This window comes from Elephantulus edwardii, unplaced genomic scaffold (genome assembly GCF_000299155.1).
Source record: "Elephantulus edwardii isolate Elephantulus edwardi_28Jun2011 unplaced genomic scaffold, EleEdw1.0 scaffold00052, whole genome shotgun sequence".
NCBI classification, from domain to species: Eukaryota; Metazoa; Chordata; class Mammalia; order Macroscelidea; family Macroscelididae; genus Elephantulus; species Elephantulus edwardii.
The window spans coordinates 17,996,752-18,010,100 of record NW_006399802.1 but is presented as its reverse complement, the minus strand read 5'-3'; the positions used below and the strand labels follow the sequence as shown (position 1 = coordinate 18,010,100).

The 13,349-nt window shown below is 39.1% G+C and overlaps 1 protein-coding gene across 2 annotated transcripts in view; it reads left to right on the top strand.

Annotated features, from left to right (window-relative positions):
* Positions 1-13,349, top strand: part of LPAR1 (lysophosphatidic acid receptor 1) — a 169,378-nt gene that overhangs the window by 82,866 nt on the left and 73,163 nt on the right. Inside the window, exon 1 of one of the 2 annotated variants that reach the window (XM_006886936.1) lies at positions 2,483-2,528. The exons of the other annotated variant lie outside the window; for it this stretch is intronic. Within the exon in view, the coding sequence (XP_006886998.1) occupies positions 2,484-2,528 (45 nt within the window). The 5' untranslated portion in view covers position 2,483. Of the gene's footprint in view, positions 1-2,482; positions 2,529-13,349 lie in introns of those variants that run through there. 2 annotated transcript variants of the gene reach the window in all.

Here is a 13,349-nt window from a genome sequence, read left to right as displayed (position 1 = left end):
CTCTTGTCTTATTGCTATTGCTAAGACTTCCAAAACAATATTGAATAAAAGAGGTGATAGTGGGCATCCTTGCCTAGTTCCTGTTCTTAAAGGGAATGCCAGATATGATAATTTTGAAATTCTGTTATTGTTGTTAATGTGTTGCTGAGTTACCCACACCTCATAGCTACCCTGTGTACCACAGCTCTGAAGGCTGCCATGTCCTGACTCAGTCTCATTGACTTCAACACACCTGCTGGCATTACCCTAATTACTGTGTCACTCCATCTCATCTGGTGTCTTTCTCTTCAGCACCATCCCTCTACCCTTCTGAGCATGATGTCCTTTTCCAAGGACTGGTCACTCCTGGCCACATGCCCAAAGTATGAGAGATGGGGAGCTTCAATATCCTAGCCTTCAAGGAGAAACTTGGTTTTCCCCTCTCCAAGACAGTCCTATTTGTTTTCTTGATGGTCCATGGTATGTTCAACATTCTTCTCCAGCACCACAACTCAAAGGCATCACTTCATCTTCTGCCATCCTTAGCAACTGTCCAGCTCTCTGATGCATAGCAAGTAATTGTAAAGACTGTGGCCTGGATCAGGTGTATCTTAGTCTTTAGACTGACATCATTGCTTCTCAGTACTCAGGAGAGGTCCCTGATGGCAGATTTTTCCCAGTGCAATTCATTCTGTACTATTAAAAAAAAAATTATCTGAGCCACAGCTTGAAAGGTAATACAGAGCTCTGGTGACTCAGTGGTAGATGTTGTGCTGCCTACCCAGAGGCACACGATTCCAATCCATCAGCTGCTCCTTGGGAGAGAGTTGGGGGGTTTTCTCCTGTGACAGTTATTACCTTTGAAGGATTTACTGCCCTGGAGGGTCAACTATGAGTTGGTTCTAGCTTGATAGTACATAACAACAATATGAGAGATAATGTACACCAAATAAAAAGGAAAATGTGGAGTTCAGATCATTTCTGTGGAAGGCAGACTTTTGGAGGTTATATGATATGCCAAGTGTCATACAATAAATACTAAACAGTGGTGGTGTCTTATGCTGTTTTGTTGAAAGTGACTCATAGCTAATCCTGCAGAGGTTTTTTAGAGACTAAAAATCGCATGGCAAGAGATTGTCCTGCAGAGCAGCTGGTGGATTAGAACTGCCAGGCAGTGCAACTCATTACCCACTAAAGTGCCTCAGAATACCGAGTGCCTCTATAGGATTTGGGATCAAAGAACTTGGATTAGATGTCCAATTTTACCACTGCTACTTCACAAGGTTTGAGTTTTGTAATCTCTGATTGAGCACTTTTTTTTTTAATCACTTTGAGAAGTATGGTTTTCCAGAGACTTAAAAGCATTATCATTTTACATGCTGGTGAAAATATATTTCCAGACCTGGGTTCTCTGAAGACAAGACTGCCTCCATTTTATATAGCTATTAGGCCCAGCACTAGCTGGAGCTGCTCAATAATACTTTTTTGAATAAGAGAAAAGCTAGGTGGTGTGTTTTCTTAAAATAGAAAAATGTTCCCACTTGTGGATTAAACTGAAATGTGGAAACATCACATCATACTTTAGACAAATTTAGGATCATACATTACTGTGAGGCATTTAGGTTCTTTCTAATTTTTCTTGATGAATGTTTTAGTAACTTAAGTATGTGGTTGTACTCTCTGCTTACTGAGAATATTAAAAGGATTTTAGATTTTCTCCCACATATGAAAGATCTAGACTTGCTTTTTTTGTAGCTAAAATTTATTGAGTCCTTCTCTATCTTTTGGAGTACATGACTCATTCCTCTGACAGAATTCTATACTTTTGTGGTGTTTTAGCCTTTTTTCCATGGTACTGAGATTCCTTGGGGAAGTATAATCATGGGGCCTATTCACTCCATTATGTTTTACACTGGACTTGGGGCTTCTGTTTCTGCCAGTACTAGGTACGTTCTTCCAGGTTGTTCTCCTCTGCAAAAGGATAAAATGGAAATGGACAGTCTCTTTTGTGGCATTATTCTGTTTGCTTTTTATGCCTATAACTATCATCCGTCAATAGTAGGCCATTCAGTTCCTTTATTATTTAATGACAAGATGACTTCCTCACAGCTCAAAACTCTATTATCAGCACAAAGATTTGGATTCAGACTTAGTAAAGTACATCAGCTAAGCATCATTTGGATAAAATGGTTTTGACACTATGTATGACGTTGGTATTGACAAAATGGTATTGACATATGACATATTTAAAATGGTTTTCAGATTTTAGCTGCTACCTGTCATGGTTGTCTTCTCATAAAGCGGGTATGTGGCATTTGGTCAAAGGATTTCTGCTGCTTCTGGCCAGTGTGCTACCCCTGGGAATCAAAATCTAAGTAGTATTCTCCTTTTCCAGGTACACAATTTTCCTAGCATGACTGTGCTCTGATCAACAACCACAAGATTTTGAATCCTGCATCCAGCGCTGTGTGCCGGGCCCTAGCTCATCTTCCACGACCCCAAACATGGCAGCTGTCTCTACTTCCACGCCTGTAATTTCACATCCCCAGGTAAGTAAGTAAAATCAATAAAGGTCAGGGTAATGATAGTCTTCCCCCCCCCCAATTTTTTAATTAACTTTTTAAAAATTAGTTTAAATGAAAGTTTGCAGAGAATTAGGGTTTCCAGTTATTCATTGTTGCACTTTTCTCCCTGCCCACTCCCTCCTCCCCAATTCACTCTTCTCCTTGAAAAGAAAAACTTTTTCATTGTTATGTAATCCCCCCAAGTCCACTCCACTATGCAGCCTTCACTCTGAAATTCTGTAATGACAAGAATACCCATTCACATATCCCTTTTAAACAGTTTACTCTCTCAGCTGTTTCAGTGCTTTCTCCCCCTCTTTTCTGTCTTCCCTCAACCCTGATGTCAGTCCCATTTTACAACAATGGCACTATGCAATATTTGTCCTGTTGTAACTGACATATTTCACTCAGCATAATGTCTTCCAGCGTCATCCATTTTGCATAATATTTCATGAGTTCCTTGTTTTTCAATGTGGTGTAGTATTCCATTGTGTAAATATACCACAGCATCTCTATCCATTCGTTTGTTGATGGGCACTTGGATTGTTTCCAGCTCTTTGCTGTTGTGAACAAAGCCACAATAAACATGAGTGTGCATATATCTGCTTGGATGTCAGTTATGGTCTCTTTGTGGTGTATTCCCAGTAGTGGAATTGCTGGGTCAAATGGTATTTCTATTTGCAACTTTTTGAGAAAGCGCCATACTGCTTTCCACAGGGGTTGCAACATTTTACACTCCTGCCAACAGTGAATAAGGGTTCCAGTTTCTCCACAACCTCGCCAGCATTTGTTATTTGCTGTTCTGTTAAATTTTGCTGTTCTTACTGGGGTGAGATGATATTTCACAGTTGTTTTGATATAGTCTTTTTAATACAGGCAGGCAGTCCTGTTAACATGTTGCTGCACACTTTTAAATTTATAATTGTGCTTAGAAACACATTTTTGTTCAATTGTTTATGACTGCCATATGAAATTGAGCGTCAGTCATATGTTTGGAAGTGAAAATTAAAATGTGCAGGGTGGCTATCACTGTCATTTGCAGCAACATGTTAATGAAAGATATGTTCCCAAGTAGGTTTTTAAATTGCATTGTAGTTAACTAAGTCAGAATAGGCATGTATGATTCTTATTAATCCTGATGTTAGTTCTGAATAAGGCCTGAGCCTTTTTAATGATTTTAAAGATGCATGTGCAGCAAGTAAAGGTTATAGTTTTGAAGGGTTTGTTGTAAGGAGTGGTTGGTTCGTTTGTTTCAAAGTGGGACAGATTTACATAACATTAAAGGGCAAGTAGGAGTTGCTGTGGGCAGAATGTTGAATTACCCAGGAAGCCTCAAAAGAACATGGAAGAAGGAAAAACAAACAAACAACAACAAAAAAAAAGAAAATGGAAGGAGTACACAGAGTCACTGTATCAAAAAGAATTGGCTGACACAGAAGAATTTCATGAAACAACAAATGATCAGGAGACAATGGTGATGAAGGAGGGTCAAGCTGTTCTGAAGGAATTGACATACAAATTGACATATTTCAACAAACAGATGTTGCACTGGACGTGCTCACCAGGTTGTACCAAGAAATCTGAAAGACAACCACTTGACTGGAAGAGATCCATTCCAAGAAATAAAGGTGATCCAACAGAGTGAGGAAATTATTGAATAATATCATTAATATCATATGCAAGTAACATCTTGCTGAAAATTATCTAAAAATTACTAGAACAGTACATTGACAGAGATCTGCCAGATATGCAGGCTGGGTTTAGAAGAGGCCATGGCGCTAGGGACATTATAGCCAATGTTAGATGGATCTTATCTGAAAGCCAAAGTACCAGAACATTGTCTATGTGTGCTTCATTGCCTATGCAAAGGCATTTAACTGTGTGGATCACAACAAACTGGGGTTAACTTTGAGAAGAATGAGAATTCCAGAACACTTGATTGTGATTTTGTGAAACCTAGATTTGGACCAGGAGGCAGTCATCAGAACAGAGTAAGGAAACACTGCTTGGTTCAAAATCAGGAAAGTTGTACATCAGGGATGTATCCTATCTCCATACCTTTTCAAATCTGTATGTAGAACATACTGGACTCTATGAGGAAGAATGTGACATCAGGATTGGAGGAAGACTCATCAACAACGTGCTTTATGCAGATGATATAACCTTGTTTGCCAAAACTGAGGAGGACCTGAGGCAGTTGCTGAAGAAGGTCAAGGACTATAGTCTTCAATATAGATTGAAGCTCAACTTAAAGAAAACAAAGGTTCTCATCACTGGACCAGTTGGCAGCATCATGACAGACAGAGAAGAGATTGAGATTCTTACCAGTTTTAGCTTGCTTGGCTCATCAGTCAACACTCTTGGTACCAGCAGCAAGGAAATCAAAGATGAAGTGCATTGGGAAAATCTGCTGTCAGGAACCTCTCCACAGTACTGAAGAGCAATGATGTCAATCTAGAGACCAAGGTGTGCTGATCCAGGCCATGGTCTTTGTACAATAACGGATGACAGAAGAAGAATCTTTGCCTTCAAGTTGTGGAGTAGGGGAAGAGTAGTGACTGTACCGTGGACTGCTAAGAGAACAAACAGATCTGTCCTGGAGAGGGTGCAAACCAGGCTGTTCCTCGGAGGCAAGGATTCTGAAGCTCCATCAGACATACTTTGGGCATGTTGCCAGGAGGGACCTGTCTTTAGAGAGGGCTATCATGTTTGGAAGGGTGAAGGGGCAGAGCAAGAGAGGAAGACCCTCGATGAGATGGGTTGACTCAGTGACTAGGGTAATAGAGGTAGATGTGTCAGAGACAATGAAATGGGCTCAAGATAGACCAGGGTCCAGAGCTGTTATACACAGGGTCACTATGAGTCACGAGCAACTCCATGGCACATAACAACAACAACAACAACAGGAATTTTCTTTCAATTGGGCTTTGGTAACCTGGGGACTTACTCTATTTAAATGAGTTTTTTATTCTAAAGATCATGTGTATCCCTCTAGTTATCATTTGGTGTGTACTTGGATAATAGTGCTTTTGTGAAGGAGGTGCCATTTAGGTCAGGAACCAGATCGAACAATGAACAAGTGATTTTAGTGAACTGGCCTCTGTTTCCAGGAGCCCTTGGTTTTCAATGATTAGAATGACTGACTCGTACTATAGGCATCAGTCTCCAAGTCTAAGTGTGACTGCTTTCCTTCTCCTGAGTAGTTGGGCTTTCATGAAATATCTCAGTTTGGCAAAAGCATTGTCTTTATTCAGATTATTTTACAGTTACAGTCTGATCTATTTGGGTACTAACTGGATTCTTAGCTTCAGCAGAATGTAGTTACAATGGGGACACAGACTTTGGAATCAGTAGGTCTGATTTCACATTCCTGCTGCTCTGGTTACCACATAAGGAACCTGACGCATATCAGCCTCTCTTAACTTCAGCTTCCTCTCATGTGATCACACCTCACAGAATGGTTTTAAAAATCTTAGAAGAAATACAGCCAGGAATGTTCTTTAGAAGTGAAGATGACAAGAATAAAGTTATCCGCAGGGCCCAATCCCTGGAGAGGAGGACATCGTGCTCAGGAAAGCAGAGTCAGAGAAAAAGCAGCAGCTGAACAAGATGGCTTTACACTCTTGGTACAGCTGTTGTTGTGTTATGCTGTGTAACTTTGAGTCAGAACTGGCTCATTGCTGATCCTCCGGCATGTTTTCAGAGGGAGTTAATCGCACAGGAGGAGATTGTCCATTTCCTCCCTGGGAACTTGGTGGATTTGAACTGTGTACCTTTTGGTTGACAGTGCAATTCGTTACCACTGAGCCATCAGAGCTTCCTAGTTGTAGCAATGGGCTCAGCAAACACAGCAACACTTGTGAGGATGGTGCAGGACAGCACAGTTTTCATTCTATTTGTGTGCAGGATCCTTTAAGTTGTAACTGACTCAGGCAGCTAATAGCAACACAAATCTTTTCTCATATGCTTTCCCTCCTTCCTCTTTTCTAAAATAGAGTGCCATCTTATCCATGATCATTCTTAGTGCAAGATTTTAAAAGAAGCCATGCTAATGACAGCTTGTATTTTGATACTAAAAGGTATTGTTGTACACTTTTTCTGTATCATTTTATAGGTTACTAAATTTTTTACATCTTTGAAGTAGTTGTGTATACGAGACAGAAGGAAGGACAGGAGGGGAAGCCTAGAGAAAAAGGTGTTTCTGAAAAACCTAGTTTACTATGAATTCTCTTTCTTTTCTGAAAGATCTTGGGATTTTATCATGTGGCTTAAAGGCCTTGCTGTTTTTTTAACAATTTAAAGCTGCTACTGGTACATTCCGGGATGTTTCATATTAGCACCACTACACCATGTGTTTCCGTTTCTGGTAAATAGACCATTTACCTTTTCAACTTCATTTACTTTGAGCGTTTGGTTTCAGTTAGGGGTTTGTTGTTTCAGTGGTTGGGTTTTTGGTTTGTTTTTTTTTTTTTAATACCTGGAAGACATGATGGTGGTGAACTGGTCAAGAGCTTTAGTGTTTCTCATCTGAAGTTACAAAGTCCATTGTGTAATTATTTCAAAGTCCATTGTGAAGAGAGGTAGACCCTGACAGGCCTCACAGTCAGTTTTTAAAACAGCCTCTTATCTGCTTATCTTCTCTCTTGCACAATCTTCTATCAGCTGGTGAGTAATAGAAATATTTTTCAGTGATTCATTTAATTAAATTGTTTAATACCACCCAAGGTAGAGAGAGAGAAATCATAGTTAATGTAGACACATGGGGGAGAATTTACTCCTGTAAATTCTCTGTGGGACATCAAATTGATACTTCTTTTCTGAAGGATAATTCAGCAGTACTTATTAAAATTATACTTTTGCGTATTTATTTTCTGCATCTTGGTTAAAAGTAGAAAGGTCTAGACAAGTGAAGACTGAGGTACCTCTTAGTCAAGTGGAAATACTGAGTAGAGTTGGACATACAAGTATGGAGTTAGAAGAGAGATCGGTTCAGGCTCAAGATAGATGATTTGTGAGTTGTCAGCACGTATACCAGGTCTTGAGACTGAAAGAGTACAGGAAAGGAATGAGTGAAGGTAAAGGAAATAGAAAAGGCTGAAGCCAGGGATACCCTGGCATAAGGGACCAAGAATATGAGGAGGACCAGTGAATACTGAGAAAGAGTAACCAGAAAGAAGGAAAGGAAAACTATGAGTATTCTAGAGTCTGTTTTAGAAGCAATTCAAGACAGGATTGTATCAGTGTCAAAGTCTGTGGACAAGCCAATTAAGATAAGGTCTAAAGTCTGGTCATTGAACTTAAAAACCCTTGAATGTTGTTTTATACAAACTTAAACAAATATAAGATCAAGCCTATGTTTTGAATTTTATCAAATACAGTTTCAGTATTGAATGAATCCTTTTCCTCTTTTAAGTTTCACTGTTGTTTATGAATTTACCAGTTTTGAAATAATTTTTCTGGTCATGATGTTTTGTACTGCTTATCTTATGCTGTTAAATTTGTTAACATTTATAAATGGTTATAAGTGACGGTGCTCTTTTTATTGATTTTGAAATTAGAATTATTCTAGGATAATAAAAATTAGGACAGTTTATATATATTTTACTTAGTAATGTTTTATCATGGTATTTGTAAGTTTTGAAAGAAGTTAAAAACTTTTTGGTTTGAGTATTATTTTGGGAAATGATTGTTTGCCATTTTAAACTTTTCTACTTGGCAGTTTTTAAAAATAATTCATTAGATTGGTTTTGGCAATTTTTATTTCCTATAAAACTTTTCCTTTTATATTTTAAAATACTGTATTCACTTCATCAAAGAAGATAATCAGATGGCAAACAAACACATGAAGAAATGTTCAAAATCCCTAGCTCTAAGAGAGATGTAACGCAAAACAACTATGAGATATCATCTCACACCAGTAAGAACAGCAAAATTTAACGGAATAGCAAACAACAAATGCTGGCGAGGTTGTGGAGAAACTGGAATCCTTACTCACTGTTGGTGGGAGTGTAAAATGGTACAATGACTATGGAAGGCAGTATGGTGCTTTCTCAAAAAGTTGCAAATAGAAATACCATTTGACCCAGCAATTCCACTACTGGGAATATACCCCATAACTGCCACCCAAGCAGATATATGCACACCTATATTTCTCGCGGCTTTGTTCACAATAGCAAAGAGCTGGAAACAACCTAAATGCCCATCAACAAACATACGGATAAAAAAGCTGTGGTATATTCACACAATGGAATACTATGCCACATTGAAAAACAAGGAACTCATGAAATACTATTTAAAATGGGTGACCCTGGAGGACATTATTCTGAGTGAAATATCTCAGTCACAAAAGGACAAATATTGCATAATGTTACTGTCGTGAAACAGGACTGACATTGGGGTTTGTAGGAGATTGAGAAAGATTAGATAATTATGTATACTGCATTGAAACAATCTATTTAAAAGTGATATATGATTAGGTATTATTGTCATTACAGGAGTCCAAAACCAGTGCTGCATAGTGGAGAGGACTTGTGGGGAGGGGTTCTATAACAATGAAAGACTTTTTCTTTTACTTTTCAAAACAAAGGCTGCATAGTGGAGTGTACTTGAGGGGAGGAATTGTATAACAATGAATAAATTTTTTTTCCCTTTTCCTTTCAAAGAGAAGAGAAAACTGGGTGGGGAGGTTGGGCAGGGAGAAAAGTGCAACAGTGAGTGAATGGAAAGCCAAAGTCTCTGTAAACTTTCATTAAAATTAATTTTTTAAGAAAAGGTGTTTCACAGTCAGCACCTGGCCTGGTTTTTACAGTTGATTTGATCTTCTCCAACAATTCTTCCACAGATGTAATCAATCTGCTAAATTCTTCCGAGTTCTAGCATTCTGTCTCTTCATTTCGGTCACAGTATTTTCTGATTGCCAATCCCTTCTTCTTTTTTCTCACCTTTTGCACTCCAGTCATCAGTTATTATTAATGAATCTTGATTGCATTTTCAATCAATTTCAAACTACAAAAGGACTGGTCTGGTTCCCCCTAAAAACATGCCCAAAATAAGTGAGACACATTTTCACCATCCTTGCCTCCAAGGAACATTCACTGCACTTCATTCAAGACAGATTTATTTGTCTGTTAGGCAGTCAGTAGCATATGAAATCTGGAGGTATGGCTCTACTATATCAGAGATGATGAAGTTGACACAGGACAGAGCTCATATCTTTTGGCCATAGAGTCACTGTGAGTTGTAATCAACTCCACACCCAACAACAACAACAACTTGGAAAAATTAATACCTTTTTGTCTCTTTTTAACTGAGGAGGACCTGAAGCACTTGCTGCAGAAGGTCAAGGACTGCAGCCTTGGATACGGATTGAAGCTCAACATCAAGAAAGCAAAGATTCTCACCACTGGACCAATTAGCAGCATCAGTATGGATGGTGAAGAGATTGAGATAGTTAACAGTTTTAGTTTGCTTGGCTCCACAGTCAACACCCTTGGTACCAGCAGCCAGGAAATCAAGAGATGAATTGCATTGGGGAAAGTCAGCTGTCAGGGACCTCTCCAGAGTGCCGAAGAGCAACGACATCAGGCTGGAGACTAAGGTGTGCCTGATCCGGGCTATAGTCTTCGCAGTTACATGCTATGCATCAGAGAGTTGGACTGTGAATAGGGATGATAGAAAGAGAATTGATGCCTTTGAGCTATGGTGCTGGAGAAGAGTGTTGAATATCCCATGGACTGCTAGGAGAACAAACAGGTTTGTCCTGGACAGGGTGAAGCCAGGCTGTTCCTTGGAGGCAAAGATTCTGAAGCATTGTCTGATATACTTTGGGCGTGTTGCAAGGAGGGACTGGTCCTTGTAGAGGTACATCATGTTTGGGAAAGTGGAGGGATGGCGCAGGAGAGGAAGACACTTGATGAGATGGATCAGTTGTGTGATTGGGGTGGTGGGAGTGAATGTGTTGGAGACAGGTTGGCATAGGAGAGAGCACAGTTTAAGGCTCTGGTACATAGGGTCACTATGAGTCGCAAGCGACTTGACAGCACATAACAAGAACATTTGCATACAAAATCCACATACATTGTGTTTCACACTTTCCTTCATTCACATTGTGTTTCATAAAATCATTCCCATACAGTGTGTGTTTAAAATTAATTTAACAGATGAATTTCCTGATTTCAAAATTGTCTAACTAGATGTAGCATTGTTTTGTTGTTGTTGGGTTTTGTTCTGTTTTTTAATAAACCCAACCCTCTGTTTTTTATGTATTTTTCCCTTTATTATAGTTCCTATATTTTCCTTCCTCTTCCTCTTTTTATCGATTTATAAGGCATCTTAATTACTTTTGTGTTTTTTAAAACATACCTGGTCTTATTTTTTTATTTATATTGCTTCCCTAAACAACTTGTTTTGATACATGATTTTTAGGTCACATATTTCACCTCCTTGTAGCTCTAAGTATTGCAGTTAAGAAAAATATCGGATAGTAGCTAGATAGTTGAGGTGTGGTGGCCTAGTGGTAAGAAGTTGCAGTGCAATCCCGAAGGCGTGGTTTGAGGTGCTCCACAGGAGACGGATGGATTGTATCCTCCCGTGTGATTAACCACCTCTGAAAACCCGCCTGAGGGTCAGCTACGGGTCGGTTCTGACTCGACAGTACACAGCAACAAGCTAGATAGTTGTTGGATGTTTTGGGGTTTGGGCTTTGTTTTGGGGTTTGGGGTTTTTTTGTATAGACATTTCCCCTTGTTTGATTATATAATTTCTAAATTTATTCCTTAGTTTTTTTAAATGTCATCAAGTTATGTAGAGATTTTTTATTTTTTAAAGTAATTTTTCCATTGTACAATCAACTGCTTGATACACATTTACTGATTTTTTTTTAGCTAGTTAATTGGACATCTCCTGTGTAGCAACAATGTGGTAACTACGAATGTGAACTCTTTTTTAGAACGTGAACTCTTGAGTCATGTTCAAATATGAACTCGGCATTCATATTTACTGAGAGCTGAGAGAATGTATTCATGCTGTCAGTACTTCCATGTCTACAAAATGAGCATAATAGAAATAAAACCATTCTTAAAGATTCGCTTTAAGGATGAAATTTGTGGAAAACCTGGAGGGAAGTCTGACATTTAGTGCCTCTTATTGAGTGAGCACTGTGGCAGGTCTGAAGGAACAAGAGAAAACAAACCTTTTTCCTTCCATAATTCAGAAGTGCAATGAGAGACACTTAGATAAGCAGAAAAAAAAATTATAATGCTATGTCTTTGTGTTGTGATATGGGAAGTATGGGTGTTATAGGAATAAAAGGGATAACTCAGACAAGATTTGGAGGATCCAGGAACAACTGCTTAAAAGAAGACTGCCAAGAGAACAAACATGTCCGTCCTAGAGAGAGGGAACCAGCTTGCTCTCTGGAGGAAAGGGTTTTGACATTCCCTCTCATATATTTTGATCATGTTGCCAGGAGGGACCAGTCCTTAGATAATGACATCATGCTTGGGAGGTGGAGCTCAAGAGAGGGAGACCTTGGTGGAGATGGATTGACTCAGGGACTGGAGTAATGGGTGGGTGTGTCAGAGACGATGAGGTTGGCACAGGATAGAGCAGAGTTCAGACGGCACGTAACAACAACAACGTCATGATGTTGCCATTTGGTTAAATTGTGAGAATTTTTGTTCTCTTGATGTTGAGGTGTAATCCAGACTCTAGTTTTTTACCTTCTTTTGTAAGTGCTTCAGATCTTCACTTTAAACACATAAAGAAGGTTGTTTTATCTGTATAATGTAGTTTGTGAATGAAGTTTAGAAGCAAAAATGGTGAGGCTTAGTTTATATACTTCGGGCATGTTATCAGAAAGAGCCAGTCCCTGGAGAATGTCATCATCCTTGATAAAGCAGAGGGTCAATGAAGAAGAGGAAGACCTTCGATGAGAAGGATCTAAATGGCGCTGCAGCAATGGGCTCAAACCTAATAGCTCTCTAGAGAACTGGGTTGTGCTTTGTTCCTCTGTACGTAGGGTCATTGTGAGTTTGAACAAAATGGATAGCACATCATAACAATAACATCCCCTTGCATACTGCTGCTCTGATCATTAACTTTATATTCATGTATAACATTTGTTGAGATTGATGAGCCAATATTGATGTTTTTGTTAGGTGTCATCAAGTTGAGTATGACCTATAGTGACCCTATGAACAGCAATTCTGAACCCTGTCCTATCGTGTACCATCCTCACGCTTCCTGACACAGTAGAGCCCAGAGCAGCAGTCATCACGTCAGTCCACCTAGTCGATAATCTTCCTTTTCTTCGCCGACCCTCCACCTCTCTGAGCATCAAGGAAAAGCCCCTCCTAACAACATGCTCGAAACAAGTGAGGCCACGCTTTATTATCTTTGCCTCTAAATAATATTCTGGCTGTACTTTCTCCAAGACATATTTGTTCTGTTGATAGTCCATAGGCTGTTCAGCACTCTTCTCCAACATCACAGCTCAAAGATATAAATTCTCCTGTCATCCTTATTCATTGTCCAGCTTTCAGATGCATAGCAATGAAAATTCATAGTTTACATTAGAGCGCACTACTTTTTTAAAAATTTTTTGCTAATTGTCTCTTGGCTAGTTGAGCTGACTTTCCTCTGTCCTCTAATAGAGGCCTATCAGTGGAAAGTAGCAACAACATCTATTAGTATATAGCCTTTCCATAGGCACAACATAATAAGCCGTCCACTCAATGAGCTTAGTTTGATACTGTCTGGCACATCAACTCACATTCTTTTTTTTTTTTTTCTATAATTATATTTTAT